Below are 23564 nucleotides of genomic sequence, written 5' to 3' on the forward strand. Positions count from 1 at the left end.
GCACACTCCAGATATACATGCGCCAGGGTCTCCCTCACACCGCAAAAGGGGCAGGTGTCTGGGAGGGGAGTGAACCGCGCCAAGTACACGCCCGTGCTCACGGCTCCGTGAAGGAGCTGCCAGCTGATGTATAGCAGAGTAGTAGAAATCAGATATACGGACCACCGGATAAGCAGTTTTCTGTTCCCTGACTGACCAGAGCGGGGACTGCTCCAGGGTAGGGTGGACACATGACTCCAATTAGCCTGCAAAGAGTCAGGTGAGGCCGTTAGGCTAATGAGAACACCTGACTCTGATTAACCTGCAAAGAGTCAGGTGAGGCTGTTAAGCTAATGTGAACACTTGACTCTAATTAAGACTCCTCTGATACTGTAAAAGAGCTCACTCTGGTTAGGCCGGGAGGCTAAACTGTTCTTGAATAAGCCCGTAGGGACAACAGAGACTGTGGGAGTTCTCTCACCAACCTCCTTGCTGGCTTATGATGAAAAGGGCTCGGTAGACTGTAACCCTGGCCCTAGAGAGAGAAGGGCTACATGGCGGGTCACAGTGAGCTTCTGAGGCTAGCATAAACCTCCTGGAAGCGCTGGACACACGGAGACCAGGTCGGAGCTCTGCCACAATATAAATTAAGTTGGAGATAATGACAAATTGTTTCAAGTAACATTCCAAGCCAGATCAGTGAAGGACTAATTAATACTGGAAAGCGAAGACAGAGGTGTCCTGTAGGGAAGTTAATTTAGACTATGATTTGAAAAGATATCTCCATGAACTAAATTCTGACCGAAAGTGTATGCTATGAGTAGGGGACTATGAAGGATAAAAGAAACTTTTGAAATGCTAGGTTGGAGGAGGTAGGAAATAATTATGAGGTCAGGGCAGTCATCTAGTAATCTGGATTTCTTGACAAACTGGCCACATTCAAACAAAATGTGTTTTAATAAAACCAAATGAAAAGTTATACATCTGAGAAAAATGAATGCAGGTCATACCTATTGAGCTGGTGACTGTATCCTGGAAAGCAGTGACTCTGAAAAGGATTTAAGGGTCACAGTGGACTAGGAACTGAACATGAGCACCCACTGCAGTGCAGTGGCAAAAAGTTCAGTGTGATCCTTGGACATATAAACCGGGGAGTAGTTAGTAGGAGTAGGGAGGTGATTAGATCTGAGATGGAGACTGAAATGCTGTGTACAGGTCTGATGTTCACATTTTTACAAGGATGTTGAGAAATTGGAGAGGGTGCAGAGAAGACCCACAAAAATGATTGAAGGTCTAGAGAAAATGCCTCACTGAGAGATTTAAAGAGCACAATCTGTTTAGTTTATCAAAAAGATTGAGAGGTGACTTGATTACAGTGTGTAAGTACCTTCACAGGAAGAAAATACCAAGTGCTAACAAATTTAGCAACCCAATGGAGAAGGTCATAAGAACCAATGGCTAGAAACTGAAGCCAGACAAATTCAGATTAGAAATTAAGCATAGATTTGAACTGTGATGGTAATTAACTATTGGAACAAACTACTAAGGGAAGTAGTGGTGGATTCCCCATCTCCAGATGTCTTCAAATCAAGCCTGGATGCCTTTCTAGCTCAAGCAGGAATAATTTAGGGGAAGCTCTATGGTCTGTCTTATGCAGGAGGTCAGACTAGATGATCACAGTTGTCCCTTCTGGCCTTACAGTCTATAACTCTGTGAAGATATGATTTAGCCAAACACTATATAAATTATTGGGCTCAAGACAGGGGTAACTGAGAGAAATGTAAAGACACACAGTAAGTCATACTAGATGATCTGGTCCCTTCTGGCGTTAAGCTCTATGAATCTATGAAATAAAACTGCCCAGGAAAGCAAACACAATAATCAATGAGATTGGAAGACACAGCATACGCTGTGCCAGAGAAGTAATTCAGTATGTGATAAGAGCAGAGTTTATTGTCATAGTATTAATATGAAGGATGCTTCAATGCCTGATATGGTAATAAGCAGGGTCAGACCCGATCACATTAGAGTAGCCTCAAAAGTTTAATTGACATTCATCCTATTTCAAGAGGTAAGATTGGTAATGTCTACACTGCAGCTGGGAGTGAGCCTGTCAACTTGGGCAGACAGAGTCGCACTAGTGGGGCTTGAGCCAGCGCACTAAAAATAGCAGTGTGGGCATTCTGGCTTGGGCTGGAGCTCAGGCTCTGAAGCCTAGAGGGTTGGGTGGGCTTGAAAGCCTGAGCTGGGACATCCACATTGCTATTTTTAGTGCTCTAGCTCAGTTCTGTCCATCTCGGCTGGTAGACTCACTTCCAGCTGTACTATAGACATACTCCAAGGCAGTGGTTTTCAAACATTTTTTTCTGGTGACCCAGTTGAAGAAAATTGTTGATGCCTGTGACCCAATGGAGCTGGGAATGAGGGGTTTGAGAGGTTAGGGGGGCTCAGGGATGGAGCGGGGTTGGGGTCTGGGAGGGGGTCAGGGCTCTGGGCTGGGGGTGCAGGCTCTGGAGTGGGGCCGGGGATGAGGGGTTTGGGGTGCAAGAGAGGGCTCCGGGTTTGGGGGGGGGGCTCAGGGCTGGGGCAGGGGATTGGGGCTCGGGCTTACCTCGGGCAGCTCCCGGTCAGCGAAGCAGCAGGGGTGCTAAGGCAGGCTTCCTACCTGTCCTGGCACTGCAGGCTGTGCTGCGCTCCGGAAGCGTCCAGCAGTGGGTCCGGCTCCTAGGCGGAGGCATGCAAGCAGCTCTGCCCAGCTCTCGCCTGCAGGTACCACCCCCCACCGCTCCCATTGGCTGGGAACCAGCCAATGAGAGTGCGAAGCCGGTGCTTGGGGCAGGGGCAGAACAGTGTCAGAACAGGTAGGAACTAGCCTGCCTTAGCTGGGCAGCACTGCCGACGGGACTTTTAATGGCCCGGTCGGCAGTGCTGACCAGACACGTCGCGACCAAGTGCCTTACATTCCACGACCCAGTACTGGGTCGCGACCCACAGTTTGAAAACCACTGCCCTAAGGTACTGCAGTGCTGAGGGTCAGGCAAAAAGACTGGCAATCACAGAGAAAGAGAGCGAGCGCGCTCTAGAAACGTAAGTGTCATATTTTCTGATCTTGTTTCTACAAATTCATTGGATTGAGACTGCCTGGGGAGAGCTAAGGAGTCTTAGACCTAGGCATGGTTTTCTTTGACAAGCTTTATTTGTTTCATTTAAGATGCTTTTGAATCTTAGAATTTTATTACAGTCTTATCTTTGAGTCAGGAAAATAAATTTCTGAACCCCAGTGAGAGGGAGAAATGAAACCAACGATATGTAACTGAGATCACTCAGTCAAAGGAGATAACCCATCGATATTACAAAAAAACACAGAAGTATTTTCTTTTTATTATAAATATACTACGTGTTACATATGGAGTTCAAGGAATTATTGAAGCACATACCGTGACAGGATTTTAAAAAAGAGCTAGATAATTTTTAACCCTCTCTATATCTTAACCTTTATATGACTTACTAACAACACTTAGTGGTTACAAGCAAGTTATGATGATCAGATTTCAGTTTCAGGTTCTAATTATTATTATTATATTAATCATGCCTAATGACTAACCAAGAATGGGTTCTCATTGTGCTAGACACAGAGTAGTAGAAAGTTCCTGCACTGAAGAGCTTACAATCTAAATAGGAAGTCATCTAAATTTTCTTCCCTCTCTTTCCCAAAGTATTCCACATAAGATTCACTGCACTGGTTGTTGGGAGTGTGCTTTCTTCTATAGCATCAAATTTTGTTCACTGCTGATTTATCAGGAAACAGACTATTGTATCTGAACCAGTGGGCTAGAAAAGAATGGCAATTCCAGTGCAGGGCTGTAGGCCTCTATCGTCTGTGTTCAATGTACAGTAAGTAAAGAAAAGCTATTACTTAAATACTTTTAATCTCTTTTCTTAATGAAAGGTCCCAAATACACTCTGGAAATACATACACATAGCAGAACCCTAATTTTGTGAATACTCCCAATACCTTCATAACTGTGGGTTTATATAATCAGATTTGCCCTGATTATAGCATAGAGATGGCTCAGCAGAAAAGGAGAGGAGGGGAGAAGTCTTCCAGGGAGCTTCAGTCTTGCAAATCTCATAAATGCTGCAGGACTGACACTTGGCTCCTAGGGAGCTCACAAGCGCCGCACGACTCTATCTCCCATAAGCCTTAGGGACATCACAAGAGTGGATCTTAACTCAGTGCAACCCTATGGAACATAACTACACTCCAGTTAACACAGACTTTTCAGCTGAAGAGATTTCAGACATGCACACAACATTTAACTTACCACCAAAACAAAGTCACTTCTGAGATTGACAGCAACAGCTGTTAAAGAGTACACAGCAACCTATACCCAACTGAAACTTCATTGTGAATATGCAGAATTCTAATTATTCAAACTGACATTTACGCTGGACAACAGAATAAAAACCCTTACTCTTGTCAGTGTTGGGAGTACTTTATGTTAATATCAACATCACTATACTAACTAATAAAGTACTTTTGAAGATCTAAGAGCATGGAAGTACTAAACATTATTCTACTCAATTATCAGAGGTGCTTAAAACCTTGGTTTTATATCTCACACAAAAGGTGGCACCGCCAATAGCACCGTACTCATTAATGTCATGAAAATCACTGGAGATTCAGTAATTGGAACCTCTTTCTATATCTAGTACTGAACTAAAACCACTTCCTGCAGCACGCACCTGGGCAGTCTCTGGGCATCTCCCTGCAACTGTGTTTGTAGTGTCATCGCCCACACAGTGATGAAAACAGAGCGTGCCTGATTAATTAACTTGATCTCTGAGAGCTGACCTTGTATATTAAATAAGGGATTCATAATGATAATTATTTTAATCAAAAATTCTCACACTGAATATCTAAAAATGTTTCAACTTCTGTTGAATTTTTAAGTTCCACAAACACTATGAAATGCCAGCAAAATTACCCATCAAAATATTTATATCACTTACAATATACATCTGTTTAGTTATGTTTTAAAAAGCAGTTTTCCAAAATCTCTAGGCTCACTACATTTCGCCTGATGATCTACAAGGAACACATTCAGTTTTGGACAATACTAGAATGTTATTCTAGAATATAAATAGAATTGGTTTTTTCCTGCAGGGTACAAGATAAAATTATTCAAACTGAACTAAATTACTTGTACCAATCATCTGACTGATTGTTTGCACTGAATTTTTGCTCATTCATTCAACACAGAATATGTTTAATCTCCAGTAGGTGGAGCTAGAAAATAAGTCTGAAACAGGATTGCATTATCACTTATCATTCCCCATTATAAAATAAGAATAGCCCTTCACATTTAGAAACTAGGGAATTTACCCACTGAAGGATAAAGTCTCATTTTTTTTTTTAGTTTTTAAAAAAATAAAGATTAGTTCTTGAATAAGTACCAGACTGCCTGGCCTGGAGACACCATAGGGAACAACAGTACAAGCTTCCCCTCTGTGCCCTGTCAATATGCCTCTAAGGGTGGTCTCCATGATAATTCAACCCTTGGCATCTCTTAAAAACACCAAGAAGGATGCCACTTGTGATGGTGGACTTTCAGGTGCAGACACTTTTCCACTAGGAACTGAACTGAGATCACTAGCTCATTCCACATAGATCTTTGAACAGCCATCAGAAACTATTTTGGTAGCTACGGCATTGGGCCTGATTTGAACCAAGAGATGAAAAACTCTGTGTCCCATTACCAGTCTCAGGAGCCTTCGAGTCCCATGCACAACCGTAATTTAGTAGGATTTATATACACAGTTCACATCAATTTTAGCAAAAGTTGTGCATGTCAATACCCAGTGGACTAAGTTGTGTCTCACACACACACACACACACACACACACACACACACACACACACACCTCTGAGTGTAAACTGTACACCACCACAAGATATTGATCTCATTTATATTCTCAGTTTTCGTCCCAAACACACACACAAGGGCTAAAAGTGAAAGATGAATTCAGCTTTTTAGTTCTAAATAGTATTTTAAGCCCATTCGCTCAGGAACAACTAGATATTTTTATTTTCAGTGTTTGTGTGCAAACTGTACGTGGTAATGACAGTTGCAGTCAGTGCTGTTGCTCCTTCAACCTCTGCTTTCACTTCACACTTTTTATGCTACTTAAAAAGTGTTATTTTGGTTAGCTAACTGCTTAACAAGCTGAGGAAGCTGAGGGTAAATTGCCAGAAATTTAACCATTTTAAAACTGACAAAGCTATGCTCAAATAATATTTTCATAAATTCAGCTATGAATTTTTTACTTTTGCACAATGAGCTCTTTACTGCTATTAGGCTGCTTTTGGGAACCAAGGTCTATATGATTTATATAAACACTCCCCTCCCCCACTACACTTTGGAGTTTATTACAGACTTCAGCACACTTGGCTAGAGTATAACTGTCTCATATCGGAGAGTATTTCTATGCTGCAATAAAACACCTGTGGCTAGCCTGTGTCAACTGACTTGAGCTCATGGGGCTCAGATAGGGTGACCAGATAGCAAATGTGAAAAATCGGGACGGGGGTGGGGGGTAATAGGAGCCTACATAAGAAAAAGACCCAAAAATTGGGACTATCCCTATAAAATCGGGACATCTGGTCACCTTAGGCTCAGACTGTGGGGTCTGACGTTGCAGTGTAGATGTTCGGACTCCCTCCCCACTCTCACGGGGCCCCAGAGTCCAGGCTTCAGCCTGAGCCTGAGTAGCTACACTTCAATTTTATAGCTGAGTTAGCAGCAGGTGTTTTATTGCAGGGTACACACACACTGAGAGGCTTTATAGGAGTACTTTGTAAAGAGAAAACACTGTTGTTTGAGAGCGTGAGCCAGATTCAGCCCTAGGTTCTGTTGTCTTATGTAGTCATAAGTTAGGGTGGGAGAAGCAGTGAGAAGAATGGCAATGGTGCAAGGTCCCCACAGCTTCCCTTCCGTCACAGTCTGCTCAGTCAGACAGCACAGCTCCAAACTGCATGTTGCTGTCCTGGAGGGGGCATGGCCTGGAAAGCCAGAAGGCAGTCTTGATTGAGAACACCTCAGAGTCAGTCTGCAGCAGAGCAGTGTGGCTACTATGGAATCCTAATTACAACTTAAAGCTGCACTTTCCTAGTGGAATTCCTGAGGGAAGGAAGTGGTGCAAACTACCTCTCCCCAGACCAGCAAAAGATATTCACAGCAAAAGTAAAGGCTTGATAGAATCAGACACCTAGGGCCATATAAAAAAATCAAAGACATGTCCACGATTACAAGCCAAATTTGCCTGTGCAATTACCATGACTGTATGTGCAAATAGTCTGTCTGGCATTCAACTGGGAATTTCTGCATCCCAATACCCAAGTTGCATGTGTACAGTGGTAATTGCTCACACAAATTAGGCACACTACATTAGGATATATACTTTTGGGCACGGTCATAGACTCCTGATCTTTTCAAAATCAGGCCAACTATGTGCACAGCCTAACTGGGCCCTTTAATGAGAACTGAAATATACTAGCTGTGAGCTAGCAAAAACCCAAGTTTCTCTCTTACTCAGGGGCAGCTCTATGTATTTTGCCGCCCCAAGCACGGCAGTCAGGCAGCCTTTGGCAGCCTGCCTGCCGGAGGTCCGCCGGTCCTGCGCCTTCGGCGTACCTGCCGCCAAATTGCCGCCGAAACCGCGGGACCGGCGAACCTCCCGCAGGCATGCCGCTGAAGGCCGCCTGACTGCCACCCTCACGGCAACTGGCAAGCCGCCCCCCACGGCTTGCCGCCCCAGGCATGCGCTTGGTGCGCTGGTGCCTGGAGCCGCACCTGCTCTTACTTTTCCCAGCAACATACTTAGAGGATTCAGATGTGGCTAATTCTATCTTTGCTGTCTAATACCATATACTCCTTACTGTAAAGGGAGTGAAAACTTCTGTGGCTTTCAACTGTCTCAAAATTAAAATGGTATGAAATTAAAAAACAGGAGAGTTGAATGACCGAAATAATTATTCTCAGGTAAACTTCTTAAAAAGAGAGTTCAGAAATCTTATTGATCATGGTTCAAATATTTTACATATTATTACTATAAAATCACAGTTAATTTCTTCCTCTTTCCAATGAGGACTCTGAGCTAGGTTTAACTCAAATACAGTAGCTAAGCCCATTGGGAAGGGACCATGTCTTATCACATTTGTGCAGCATTTAGCACAATGGGACCCCATCCCGAGAAGGCCTCTGTGTATTACTGCAGTATATATAATAAAATAATAACTGCTTCACCTCTTTGCTGTATGGAAAGCAGAACCTGTTGTAATGTTTATTTTAACTGAACAACTTTGATGCTGAAGTGGAAGAATTTACAGTTTATGGAGATTGCTATTCTACTGCCTAAAACCTAAAATTTTCCATATAATCACAGTGATTAACAGTGGATGCTGAAACCATCTGACCACACTCAAATATGAGCGTGCCCTCAGCATTGTTTATGAGAGAAATCAGAAGCCATACCGAAAACAAATGAAGAAGGCTGATAACCTGAGACAGGAAGCGAGTCAAATCTAAAACACACAATAAATAGGATTAACAAAATAACACTTGCTATAAAATTGCTATCTTGCTCTGGATTTTCTGACAGTATTTTAAAACATTATTGATTGATTTAAACATTATCTCCCTCCCTCCTGCACTGCAGACAGTGGGTCTTTTAGAAAGACCTCATTCCCTCATAGCATCTATCAGTTAATTCAAGTTGTTGAAGCTGGGCAGTCTTACAGTTTGAGTGACAGAGAGAGAGAGCATGTGCTAAGTAAAGGGAGAGAGGGAAGAAAAAAGGAATGAGAAAGATAAATAACGGATATGAGGAGTATATAAGGGCTGTGGAAGTAGAAGAATAAAGGGGTTCCACAGGAAAACTACAGAAAAGGAGAATGTGAAAGAAGAGACAGGGAAGAGAAGACACGGAAAAGGAGGAACACAAGAGAAAAGTTTATGGAAATTTCCATGCTCCTGCTCCTGAAAGTAGATGATATCTGATGCGAACATAAAATACATTTCCACTGAGGAACTTTTATACAGAAAACTATTTACTTGAGGAAGAAAACTATAAAGGGAACATAGCATTGTTTCAAATCCCCCCCACCACACCCAGTTACTTTGTCACAGAGAAAGACACTGGTTCAGGTGCAGAAGCACCTAGTTCCCTAGAGCACATAATTACAAAAGTGTTCCAATCTAGAGCTGTGGAATCCCTCTCAATTTCATTGAGCAGATCATTCCACAAAACTATCCTATCAGTCTGTCCACCTACAAATCGTAACATATACATTAGGATGAATGTAGAATCCTGTGCTTGCATGAGAGCAAGCTACTGCATGGTACAAACTGGTAACACTGAAATCCTTAAAAAAGGACTTTCACAGTCTGAGGACTATGAAAAAAAAAAGGAAAATAACATAATTTAACTTTGTCAAGTAATTTTCCATAGCAAAACACTGAAGCTTAAGAAACAATGTTCTCCCTTAAAACCCATCTTCTCTTTATGCTTTATCCTGCAGTGAAATCATAATCCTGTGCTGATGACACCATAGTCTGTTACCTTGGAAACTGATATCTCAAATTCAGCCTTAAGAATATACTCAACGGTCAGACTGTAAGAAAAGATGGATTAAGGAGGGCACAATCCTTGTTTGAAGTAAGTATCTATGAGAGGGAAAAAAGTCAAACGGTAAATGTATTCACATTTTAAAATTTAGGAAATTACATACAATGGATATGTTATGCACCCTAAAATTCAGGAAGTATATACTCAGAGTGCAAAGAAAATGAAACCCTACCTTTTCACCCTTTGGGTATGTATTATGATGCAATCCTTAATTACTGGAACATATCCTGTTGCTCAGATAATCCAGTATATCATCATAACATTTTCTACAACCTTAAATACACAGGTGTAGAATCCTGTAACATTTTTTCCATTTTTTAATACTTACACTAATTTTATGTCATAATGATCAAATATATCTTTATTGACAGCCTTTTTATATGATCAGTTCTTTTCTCTATAAAGTACGTATTTTAATAATCTGGTTATAACTTCATGTGTTATATATATTTTCCTTTCAACCAACAGCACAGCTTTTCTTATAGGGTCAGTTTCGGGACTGAGCTAGTCAACTAGGAAGCTAACGGAGTTAACTGGGGACCTATGCATGCTAGTACATTTACAGTATTACTCAGTTTTGTTATGTTTAAGTTGTGGTATAACATGTAAGTAACATTCATTGAGAAATTTTCATGTAATTGACTTCCATGGACTTTGTCTTGCATACACAAAATAGTATACAGCACTGCAAGATATAAATGTGTATCTATGGCTGTAAAATATCATGGTACTATGCTGGATTTCTTGAGAAATAGTATGACATCATGTAATGTAACCAAAGGCTACAGATACCCTACGGAGCAGAATTAAAGTTCAGTTTATCACCTTGACTGTGGCATTTCCTGACTTCTGCGTACATAATCATAAATCTTTAATCTTCCACCTCACACTCTTAAAACACACACACACACACACACACACACACACACGCACACAGAGAGAGAGAGAGAAATATCACCTTTAGGCAGAGATCACGCATGGAAAATTGTGGCCTCAGAAGGCAAAAGTTTCAGAACATTATCAGGAACTGAAAACAGGAAGGTATACTGGAGTTTATTACGCAACCTGAACTACACCAGTTCCTATTGCTCTTCAATATCTGAAAGCTTTCCACACTGTGGAGATAACTTTTTAAAGTAAGTTCTACAATAGGAGGCAACTTTCAAAACATTTCAGTTTCTAGGTCTACCCTTCCCAGCTCCACTTTAAGCCATCAAAATTTAATGCAGAAATGAAGCCACGCCTCCTGACAAATAAAATATAACAAAATAAAGAATCTACAGTTTACAACTAAGTAGATGTTGAAGAAATCCCAAAAAAGGTATTTAAAACGCCCCAATTCTGTTCTCATTGAAGTCAATTCATATGAACTTCACTGGGAGCATGGTCAGGCCCTTAGTAAACATCTGAGAAGAAATAAGGGCAGAATTTAAAAAAAAAGAAGAAGAATTTGCTTCATTGTCATAATTACTACAAGGTTTGTTTATTCTTGTTCTGTTTTTCAACTCTGGAAGAGATTTTATGAGTGGAACAAATGATGTCTCCTGTAATTTCCTCAGATTAAAAACAGTACTGTTGCTTAGCGTAGGGCAATATCTTCATTTTGCTTGGAGAACATTTAGCACATTTCTTAAATCCCTTTCAAGCTAAACATTTTTTGGGGAAGGTAATTCAAAGTAGTTTTGAATTTGAGAGATAAAGACTCTAATCAACTTTTCACCTGGCTTTGTAAATTACGAGCCTGAGTGTAAGCAAAGGGCACCTTTTGTCCCTTTGTTATAGCTAATGGTACAATATCATACACAAATAGAATGGGACTAGTCAAATATGTTTCAATCTAGAGAGCACCACCAGGAAAATGTTCATGAGGCTTGAAAGAGCAAGGGAAAAATGGACTTTTAAAAGTTATACTTCTCTAATTTCTTATTTTTGTGGGCAGAGGACTTCCAAAACACATACACAAAGTTCTAAGTTTCTTTCAGTTAAGGTAAACAAAATTAAAGTAATGTAAAATCTTGTTCTACAGCCAAAATGATCCATGCCATCTGGAGAACAGATAGAGAACTGTACATATCTAACACACAGGTAGCGTAAGAGAGGCTTCATTTGCAAAACAAATCCAATATTCATTATTAAGAAATCTACTATTACTTCATGATGTTGAAAAAAACTAGTAAGAGTTAATTACAATCACGGGGAGGGGTGGGGGGAGGAAGGGGGTGATGAGAAAGAGGAACAGTTTCCCACAAGAACATCTAAGATTCGGTTTTGCTGTCTTTATCAGACCCAGGACTGTTGAGTTTCCCTTCCTGAAGATAGTTTCAAACTGAAAACTATTCCTAGCTGATCTGTGAGATTTTGTACCTCACTCCAACGTACAAGAAACATTTCAAGTAGAACACAGTTCTGAATCTACATACTGTGCCCACTCCCACAATTATTACTGGAGAATAAAGAATAGACCAAAAAATTGCCACCCATTCCCCTGACCTTACAGCTGAGGTAGATTCTCCCCTGCTATAGAGAGAAACTCACAGAAGCAAATGTAACAGGTAAGAAAAGTTCCATCTCTTTACCATAAAAATAGAGTTACACATTTGATGCAGAAACTTTGGATGCCAGTCTTGGCACAAATCTCTGGTATTGGTAAATAAGTTGGCCTTCCAGCTGCATTTAAATCAGGGTTACAGCTAAAATCCTAGCACCAGTACACAAATGGGATGGAATATTAGCTTTAACTAATTGAATAACCAAATCTTATAAAATTTCTAATAATTTAAATATCTTTGTTCTAAAACCAAGTCATGAAAATGTGGGAAACACACAAAGGAGTAATTACAGGATAAAAGAAAACATGGAGCCCAAATCATGCACTGTTCCACTAAATAAAAGGAAGCGTAAGTTTTCTACCAGTTTGCAGCCCAGAATTTGGTTCTGCTTCCAAGACCCTTTCCTTAGGTCATGGAATACCATACACCTTCAAAGAGGCACTTTTACATTCACTGCAACACACACAAAACAAGATATTTCACACTCTGTGCAAATGAAAACAATTAGAAATCCAGTAGGAAGAACAGAATAATGCAGTCAAGAATCACTGTGTGGATCTGTGAGAATTTTCTCCACAGCATATTGTTAAATCATCCTCTACCTAATATCCAGTTCTGCAGAAACTGCTGCATTTACAAAAGAGAAGCAACTTTATCTTTAAAAAGTGATTTGATTTTGGAACCAGCAAAGGATTTATGAGCAAAAGACATTTTGAAAGTGTGTGTTAAAATTTCCTTAAGGGTTAATGTATGCTCGAGTCTTTTTTCTGAATGGTATTTTCAAGAAAAACCTAAAATAGATTAAATTATGTCAGAGACTTCAAAGGAAAACACTGTTCTTTCAAGGAGGCTTTTATGTAGCACAAAAAATTGAGCACTGCAAGCAGTTCTTGAGTGCACAACTGAGATGCAATTTGATAAACAGCTTTCCGTCATTCAAGGCTAGGAATGTGCAAAACCATACTATCAGCACTTTCATCAAAAACACTATTCACTCTTTCTATCTCATTTTTATTGTGACTTTTTCCTTTTATTTACCCAGTCAATCATAAAAAATAGGTTTCTTACCACTTGTATGTGATACCATGCGATCTGCAGATGAAGGGTCATTTTCACTTTCCTTAATGCCACTGCTGCTGTTGTCTTTTTCAAGCAGTCTGTCCACCATTGCAATAATGCAGTTTAAACTCTTCCCCACATTGGTCCACACCCTATCCTGAAAAGAGCATCAGTATCACTACACATTATTGAAAGAAACATAGAGAGAGATGTATTAGTAGACCACTGGATTCTTAATATTGTCTACAGTAGAATTACTGAATTGGATAGTGAAGATTAGGTATCTACCAATTATGTAACTTAACATCTTTACACAGCATATCATCATTTCAAGATTTTTTTTCCATTGTCCCTGTTTCTTTGGTGTAAATAACTGAATGGGAACTGATTTTTTTAAGGCACTGAAAGTAATATATTTGTTGTTCACTTCACACTGTCCAAAACCAAGGGCTAAATCTCCTAAATATGCCCATATTGCATGTACAGTTGGATGCAAAGTTGTCCACTTTAGGTTCAGTCCTGTGAGGTTCTGAGCATCCTTGCCTCCGATTAACTGACTGCAATGGGAGGTGAGGGTGCTCGTTACCTTGCGGGATTGGCTTTTTGTTTGCAACACCGTGGTTTGCATGTGCAGCTTTATCAAAAGGATGTGCCCATTTACTGAACCCTCCATTTGCTAAAATGAGACCTATGCTGAATAAGCAAACATAAAAATGAGAGATGGTACACCAATATTAGCAGCCTGCCTATATGCCACATTCAGTATCTAATGCAATTTCATTTTGTACATCATCTTCCATACAAATTGCAACCCATGACACTTTACAGAGTTAAAACTGCAGAAATAATAGAGCGGGAGCGAAATCAAGAGGTATAAGCACAGATGAAAAGATAAGGTCAAGTCATTTGGAATGAGACAGACTAGAATCACAATGCTGGAGCGGAACAAGAAGGCTCCTGCAGGTGTCAGGAGCTGCAGAAGGAAAGGCTCTTAGATCCAGAAAAGAGGCCAGAGCCAGATAAGTAGAGAGAAATTGTGAGACAAGGGTAGTGACAGAGCTTGGAATGACTCCATCCACACTTTAAAATTAAAATGAATCATTTGACCTGAAATAAATGGATAGCTAATGGAAGAAAGAGGGTGAGTGATGCGATCATTCTTCTATATATGTGCGATGGGGTGCCCAGAACTGTACCGCGTGTTTTTGTGGTGGGAGGCATAGGAAGGGAGTTTTACAAGACAAAGTGAAAGAAAAGGGTAAGCAGGAGGACTTAAGCAGAGACATAATGAACGTAACATCACATATGGGCAATGCTGTGGAGGTGGGGGATGGGAAGACTCACACAAAGGATGTGTGGGAGAAGGAGAATTTAGACTAAAAAATAATACTATGGTTACAGACAAATATAAACAAATGGAAGCTGGATGGAGATAGAAGAGGCTGGATTTGTGCCAGAACTTCTACTCAGGCAAACGTCTTATTAATCTAAAACTATTCTGTATTGTGTATCACCATACTTTACAACATGTAATTCTGCTGTAGAATGTATCACACTTTTAGAAGTTGCTACAGTATTTTCAGTACTTGTGTGTATAGTTCTTAATGGCTGGCGGTTCCGTGGCTTTCAAGGGTCTTTTAATGTTAATCTTAAACTATGTCCAATTAATCATAGATTGTATAACACATAGTGGGAAAGTTTACTTAATACTGTAAAATAATCCTGATTTATGTATAAGAGTCTAAATTTAGAGATATGCAGAACATGAAGTAGATTTGTGATAAGTAAAATATAATACATGTGTTTAGTACTAGTACTGCATGTATTATATAGCATCCATTACATGTACATGAAAGTGGTGGCAGCTAAAAAGGAACACAAACCCTTCACGGAGAGATGTGATTTCAAAGGGAAACTAACAACACATTTGAATATGAGTTACATATAGGTTAATCAGTCAGTATAATCAGCTGTTAGAGCTTGTAACATAAAATCTGTTCATGTGATAAATCTGTTGTCATGATGATATAATCATGAAAATGTGCATATATATATATATTATATATATATATATATATATACACACACACATACATACACACACACATGCATAAAGTGTAGGTGTCTGTTTTGTAAAAAAAACAATACAAACACTCACAGTGAAAGTACCCATAGAAGGCCATACATATTGTATGCATTTGTGAAGCTAGTCCTCATATAGAAGAAATATGTAGTGTTGCTAAAGGAAGTGCTTTTGCTTTAGGTAACAGTTTTTGTTTTTTTCTTGAGGACTGTTTTGATCAGAAGAATGTTCTAAATAAAGTCTCAACTGTCTGGAAGTGGTAAGAAATTAGTAACTCTCAGGCAGACTCACTGTTCACCACTTAATATACTAATGAGGCCATAATTTTCAAAGCCAGCCTGTAGAATTTGTGGCTGAAATACTGTATGTACAAATAAACAAGTGGGAAAAAACGGCCGTTGTACATCCATGACAGGCAGTTAGACACCTAACTACCTGATATTCACATCAATATGGGGGATTACACAAGCTAATAATTGCATGCATAATATTGAAACCTAAATCAGATGCAAGGAAGAGGCCCCTTGGAAATCTTAGTTCTAGATATCAGCTCTAACTCAAGGGTGCCTGAAAATTGTTGAGAAAATGAAGAAGTACATTTAATTTCAACCATGAGTCTGAGAGTGATTTTGAGATGGGAATTCTGCAAAGCATAATGAAATATCGTAAACAGGAAAAAAGTAGGGCTGTCAAGTGATTAAAAAAATTAATCACGATTAATCATGCGATTAAAAAGATTAATCACACTGTTAATAGAATACCATTTAAATAAATATTTTTGGATATTTTCCACATTTTCAAATATATTGATTTCAATTACCACACAGAATTTAAAGTGTACAGTGCTCACTTTATATTTATTTTTATTATAAATATTTGCACTGTAAAAATAAAAAATAGTTTTTTCAATTTCACTTAATACAAGTACTGTAGTGCAATCTCTTTATCATGAAAGTTGAACTTACAAATACAGAGTTATGTACAAAAAATAACTGCATTCAAAAATAAAACAATGTAAAACTTTAGAGCCTACAAGTCCACTCAATCCTACTTCTTGCTCAGTCACTCAGACAAACAAGTTTGTTTACATTTGCAGGAGATAATGCTGCCCACTTCTTATTTACAATATCACCTGAAAGTGAGAACAGGCATTCACGTGGCACTGTTGTAGCCGGCATTGCAAGATGCACTAAAGATTCATATGTCTCTTCATGCTTCAACCACCATTCCAGAGGACATGCGTCCATGCTGATGAAGAGTTCTGTTCGATAATGATCCAAAGCAGTGCAGACCAACGCATGTTCATTTTCATCATGTGTGTCAGATGTCACCAGTAGAAGGTTGATTTTCTTTTTTAGTGGTTTGGGTTCTGTAGTTTCTGCATTGGAGTGTTGCTCTTTTAAGACTTCTGAAAGCATGCTCCACACCTCATCCCTCTCAGATTTTGGAAGGCACTTCAGATTCATAAATCTTGGGTCAAGTGCTGTAGCTATCTTTAGAAATCTTACACTGGTACCTTCTTTGCGTTTTGTCAAATCTGCAGTGAAACTGTTCTTAAAATGAACAACACGCCGGGTCATCATCCAAGATGGCTATAACATAAAATACATGGCAGAATGCGAGTAAAACACAGAGCAGGAGACATACAATTCTCCCCCTAGGAGTTCTGTCACAAACTTAATTAACATTATTTTTTTAATGAGCATCATCAGCATGGAAGCATGTCCTCCGGAATGGTGGCCAAAGCATGAAGGGGCGTACGTATGTTTAGCATATTTGGCACATAAATACATTGCAATGCTGGCTACAAAAGAGCCATGCGAACAACAGTTCCCACTTTCAGATGACACTGTAAATAAAGAGCGGGCAACATTATCTACCATAAATGTAAACAAACTTGTTTCTCTTAGCGACTGGCTGCAAAAGAAGTAGGACTGAGTGAACTTGTAGGCTCTAAAGTTTTACATTGGGTTTTTTTGAGTGCAGTTATGTAACCAAAAAAAAAAAAATCTACATTTCTAAGTTGCACTTTCATGATAAAGAACTTGTATGAGGTGAATTTAAAAATATTATTTCTTTTATCAGTTTTACAGTGCAAATATTTGTAATAAATATAATATAAAGTGACCACTGTACACTTTGTAATTGAAATAACTATATTTGAAAATGTAGAGAAACATCCAAAAATCTAACCCTAACCCTAATATGTAGGTGTGGGCAAGAGAAACAGAGGGAGTAAAGAGCCTCCATGTTCTCCATAGAAGAGGCTGAGAGAAAAGGAAGTCACTATGTTGAGGAGTCACAAGGTCTATCCGAGGCTAAGCATTGATTCTGATGCTTTTCTCTCAACAGGGGAGAGGGCCAAATTTTTAACAAAGGGCCCCTTCAAGTTTTCCATCTCGTTCATATGACATTTCTTAGGTAAAAAACACACTTTCTCACCAAATAAAATCCATCAATTCCATACTATTCTTCTGCACATAAAGAAATCCATCAATTCCATATTCTTTCCCACCCCTCAAAAAATCCATGATTTCCAGACCATTTTCCTCCCTCCCATCACTCCTTCCACCCGCCTCCCACCTTCTCAACCCATTATGCTTCCCCCTACCCAACACCTCATGAAAACTATTTCACAGGTAGGCTCCTCACAGCCAGAGTAATGGTAGCAGGAAAGTGTCCTTTAGCCTGTGCTGGCTGCAATAATAGCAGGCAATAGCCGACCTGCTACCTTTACCTGCAGGGCAGATGGCCAGGGGAAAGTGAGTCCCTTTGATGGTGAATTAGGTATTGGGTCCCCTTTAATTCTTGAGGTGGATGGGTTTCCCCTGACTGTTCAGGGTCAGATGGAGCAGCAGGTTCCCTGGAGTGCTGCTGGGAAATCAGGGGAAGGGAATTAGGCTTTTGCCTCCCTCCCAGTGCTCGTTCTTTAAACATTGGACAGGCAGGCCAATGGCAGGAAGAGAGGAGGGCTGCAATGGGTGCAGGCTGTTACTCAGTTCAGCAGCAGCTTAGCTTTGCTGCCTCTCCTCCTTCTTCGAAGAAGTTTTGGGAGGCAGCTGGGATTTAGTGCTGCACAGTGTATACAGCAATGCATCCCCCATTCATTCCTGCTGGCACTAGAGGGGAATGCAGAAGAGAAGTTTCTCTTACAAAAGCTACTGTGGCAGTGGCAGGTGTACCCACACCATGCCAGCCACCTGAGTCACCAAAGCCAGCTCAGCATCATATTTTTAACAAGCAGGCCCAGTCTTCAAACTTTTAGGTAACCCCATTAAACAATTCTCTCAGACCTCCCATCAGAGGTGGTGTTATAGCCCACTGAGGGCCTTAAGCAGGAATATTTTAACTCCCCTTCCCACAACACATACTAATGGGGGGCCCCAAGCAATTGCTTAGTTTGCTTATGCCTAGCGCTGGCTCTGCACTCTCCCCACAAATGTAACCCCCCTGGTAGCAGAGGGCCAGCCTAAGAATTTTAAGAAAGGTTAATAAGGTGGGATCTGATCCAGGAGAATCACTTACACTCATTTTACATCATTGAGAAGGGGCAGAAACTTGATTTACTTTTAAAATAAAAGACAGAATTCTATGTCATGGGGCCCAAAGACTGCCTTTGTTTCCACAGGCCTCAACAAACACCCTGCAGAGCTCATCAGCGATCCCATCCCTTTCACACCAGCCAGCAGAGTTTTGTTTTTGCAAAGTAGAGCACAGCCACTGTAGTTCCCAGAGGTCTGAGAGGCACTGCGCCTGCTTAAATTATCATGCAGGCATGTAGCTATGCGCCAAAACTGCATGTTAATAGTTCTTCATGGAATGTTCATAATAGGTCACACATCTTAATGAATGTTCATGAATCCTAGCTAATGTCCTCTCATGATGGGACAGTACTTTGGAATGAGATATAGCAGTGGTCACCAACCGGTCGATTGCGATTGACTGGTCGGTCCTGGAGACTCTGCCAGTCAACTGTGATCTCCGGCTGCTAAAAGTCCGGCGGTGCAGTAGGGCAAAGGCAGGCTCCCTGCCTGTCCTGGCCCCACGCCACTCCCGGAAGCGTCCAGCATGCTGCCGTGGCCCTGTGGGAGGGAGGGGCAAGGGTGTCTGTGCACTGCTTCTGCCTCCAAGCACTGCACACAGAGCTCCCATTGAGTGGGAACGGGGAACTGTGGCCAATGGGAGCTGCGGGGGCAGTGCCTGCAGAATGGGGCAGCACGCGGAGCCACGTGCCCTCCCCTAGGGTGACCAGATGTCCTGGTTTTTAAAGGGACAGTCCCGTTTTTGGGGACTTTTTCTTATATAGGCGCCTATTACTCCCCACCCCTCGTCCCATTTTTTCACAGTTGCTGTCTGGTGACTCTACCCTCCCCCTAGAGGCCACATTGGCCCCTTCTGGGAGCGGCGTGGGAGCGGCCTGCAGTAAGTGCCACCTGGCGGGCGCCTGCAGCTAGTGAAAGTGAGTGAGGGTGGAGGATAGCCAGCAACGAAGGGGGGGGGAGGAATGGAGTGAGTGGGGCAGGGCTTCAGAGAAGGGTTGGGGTAGATCCTGGGTTGCACTTAAATTCAAAAAGTGATCTTGTGCGTAAAAAGGTTGGAGACCACTGGGAAATAGGCTATTGCGGGTGGGAGAATATTTGACACAGGAATTACAGTATATTCAGATATTGCACACAGCAGTATTAGCACACTGGTTAAAATACTATCAAAAATAAAATGATTATATACAAAATACTGATTACTTTCCACTTCAACATTCAATTGCATAATTTTTGGTATACTAATTACTTTTATAAATATTTTTATATGTAATCTTCTAGAATTGCCATTTTAACTGGGAAAAAAGTCAGCTTGTTCTCGCCATTGTATGTTTTTATTATTACTATACAAATAGCATTGTAACCCCAACCATGTTAACTAGTAAGCTAGAAATGTAGAGCAGAAACACTTCCAAGTGGCAGTCTGCCCACCCACTCTTGCATTATGCATGACATGACATTTTTTCCCCTCCCTGGAGGGAGGTTCTAGGATAGCAGAAGCAGCTGGCAAGCAGAGAAGGAAGTAACTATTCAGAGGCAATCTGTAACTATCAAGTTAAATATTTTTCCTTAAGCAGTAATGCTTTGGTACTATCTAAGCATAGTGCTTACAATTACACCAGTATAAGTAGCTCAATCAATACTGCTGTCAACTGTCTAGCATTAATGTTTGCATTTGACATCCAAAGAGAAAGGTGCATTATAGCACTGCTGCTCAGGGCCCTGATCCTGCAACTGGATCAACATAGCAAGATCCCTGGTTCACTACAGAACCCCAATGGATCCACCAATTTGGATCCAGTTGCAGAAATAGGACAGTTGATTAGAAATGTATACTACATTTAGTTGATTAGAACTACAGTAAGTTGATTAGAAATGTATACTCAAAAAGGCAAAGAAAAACCTCTTACCAGATATAAATAATCAACAAAGAACAGAAATACAAAAAGCTATTTTTCAAAAGGGTTTAGTTTGTACATTAAGTTTTAGCCTAACTGCGTATGCATGTCAAGGAATATAGGCAGTTTCATAAGTTACTAGAAATCTGCATATGCATTCTTTTTAAATATACTTTCTTTATACGACACACAGATTAGTTAAGAATAATTCAGTTTCTCAGATCTCCTTCCCACTCAACATGAAAAACAGAATATTAAAATAGAAAGTTGGAAGCTACTCCTTATAAAGAAATTTTTTTTTGCATTTTTTTAAAGTTGGGCCTAGAACTCATGACTCCAGATGCTTGTAAAATAAATCACCAGTATTATAAAAAAATAAAAAATTGAGTTATTTAAAGTAGCAAGAGCTGGGTCCATTTAAGAGTTTTGTAGGACATTATTTTAGATTTCAGTCAAGCTAAACTTAGACTCCCAGCTACAAGAAACTTCTGGTTTCTTTGATATAGTGAAAGAAAAGCAATATGTATCTGCACCAACACAAAGATGAAGAATACTGCACATGGCATAGAGAGTCACAGAAAGCACAATATTGCTTTGAGGTTTAATTGTTTTCTAACTTCCAAACAAATTTTCAAAGAAATCTTATTGCATAACTAAATTGCATATTAGATTAAGCATTTTTCTCACATTTTCCAAGCACTTGCTCTATTTCCACCATGTTGACAAGAGTTCAGTAATTAAAACTAAGATAATATATGCCATCAGCTTTCCATTAAAACAGAGAATGGGAAGCTAATGAGAGGATAATTTAGGCCCTGATCTCACAAAATACTTAAGCATGTGCTTAACTTTAATGGGAATACTTACATATTTCAAATTAAGCATGTGCTTAAGTGCTTCATTGCTGATTTAGACAAATGTTAGGAGTCTGTAACTCATGTTATAAAGAAATAAAATAAAGCTTCAACAAACAAATAAAACCAAGGTAGCGTTTACGTAACTGCAAATGTATTAAAATGAACTAAGATTCAACTTGTACAAAATTATTAATCTTTTCAATATCATCAACACTCATGATTTTATCGCAAGTCTTGCAGTATTATTTGTTCTTCTTAAAGCTCCAGCACCCAGAGTCAAGTTATTACCTGAACATTTCAGCTTTCATTTAAAATAAAAAACACATTTTTTCATCTTTTCTTTATCTGAAAAATATTCTTCTTTCCATACTCATGGTATAAGCAGAACTTTAGGTGTGAAGATACTGAAGCTCTCACAAGCAAAGATTAATTATTAATTATTGACAGCAAAGATTAATATGTTGGAGTACTTGCATCCATGATACCACAGCGATGAACTGAGTATAAGAAACTAACGAGAAATAGAATGGAGGATGTAGGAGGAATGTGTTGAGGGAAAAGATCAATCATAAAAGCATCCACTGAAATAACGGATTCACAAAATCTCAGCTGTATAAATTGTACAAATCATTGAAAGATCTGCTAAGAATGTTGACATTTAAAAACCATGTTTGATTCTTTTATGGCATTACAGATATCCTCTAAGAATAGACTCATAGAAAACAGTTCTCTTTCACTGATCATTAGTTCATGCATTTTGAAACTATTTATGTTCACTCTTGGCAAAAATTGCACTTTGATTTCATACTCCTTTTTAGTCCCCTTTATATCTGCTTAAATGACAAAGAATTGAGGTAAACACACAGCATGGCTTTTTCCCATCTGGTCATGAAGATTTTCGCTTCCAACACTGCTATTTGCACAAACTAAGCAGTCACACACAAGCAAATTATTAATCAGAAAATTGTTTCAAGTTACTTTTGTGGGACTTCATTAGAAAAGTATTCTTGGGATTCAAATGAACCAGAAAATGGAATCTATGCGTCTGTAAAATAAAGTAGTATTTAAAGTTTTAAAATTCTGTCTTTCTAACAAGAGGGGACTCCTGTTTGTCTACACTTAGCTGTGGATTTTTTGATAGAGTTTCAAGCAAGAACTTTGAGGCTACTTACCCACTCTTCTTCATCATATTCTGAATGGTGAGGTATAGAGTTCTGCCGTTTGATCTGAGATGGATGGTCCTGACCCTGTTGATCACCACACCCTTCCACACTGTTTCTGGGCACAGTTGGCTTCTTGAGGACACAGCCTGGACGGGCTGTGTATAGCGCTAAAAGGGCACTTCTGACCAGCTGATCCTTGAAGGCATGCACAAATAACTCTGTCTAGAAAGAAATTAATGGGCAGTTAGACCGAAGTGTGTAATGGTGTAATGTATATGTAATTATTAAAATACATATTTTGTTTAGGTAGAGTGAAAATTAATTGCTAGACAGTCTGAGACACAGAAAGGACCTTATACCAAACATTGGGGAACAATGTCAGGTTCTGGAACATTGCCAGTCTCTGAAATTCCACTCTTCTAAAAGTTAATGCAAAGGTACAGCATCTGTTATAAAGACCATCTGTCTACATAGTCCTGTTTTATTCTAGATCCAAATCCTCTCTGTAGAGACAGGTTTCTATGGGGATAACTGTTTGAACAGTATCAATCTGCTGCTCTTTTTAAGTATGTCCCAACAAATGTCAAAAGAAAATGTGATTAATTTCAGAATTTTCTTTCCAAAAAAGAAACAAATAAATAAATACATTCAAGTAGAATATAGCACAAGGAAGGCAATGCTTACAAGTGGAACTGAAGTATATGCACAAAGCATGAGCTTAGATCAGTGCTGGAATAAGTCATAGGCATA

The 23564-nt window shown here is 39.8% G+C and overlaps 1 protein-coding gene across 16 annotated transcripts in view; it reads right to left on the reverse strand.

Moving 5' to 3' along the window:
* Nucleotides 1-23564, reverse strand: part of INPP4B (inositol polyphosphate-4-phosphatase type II B) — a 496579-nt gene that overhangs the window by 88635 nt on the left and 384380 nt on the right. For all 16 annotated transcript variants that reach the window (XM_042850295.2, XM_065596417.1, XM_065596418.1 and 13 more), the window contains 2 exons: nt 22824-23036; nt 13284-13431 (listed from right to left, as the gene is read on the reverse strand). In XM_042850295.2, the coding sequence (XP_042706229.2) occupies nt 13284-13431; nt 22824-23036 (361 nt within the window). The remainder of the gene's footprint in view (nt 1-13283; nt 13432-22823; nt 23037-23564) is intronic.

The sequence above is a fragment of the Chrysemys picta genome, chromosome 5 (genome assembly GCF_011386835.1).
Source record: "Chrysemys picta bellii isolate R12L10 chromosome 5, ASM1138683v2, whole genome shotgun sequence".
In the NCBI taxonomy this organism is placed as follows: domain Eukaryota; kingdom Metazoa; phylum Chordata; order Testudines; family Emydidae; genus Chrysemys; species Chrysemys picta.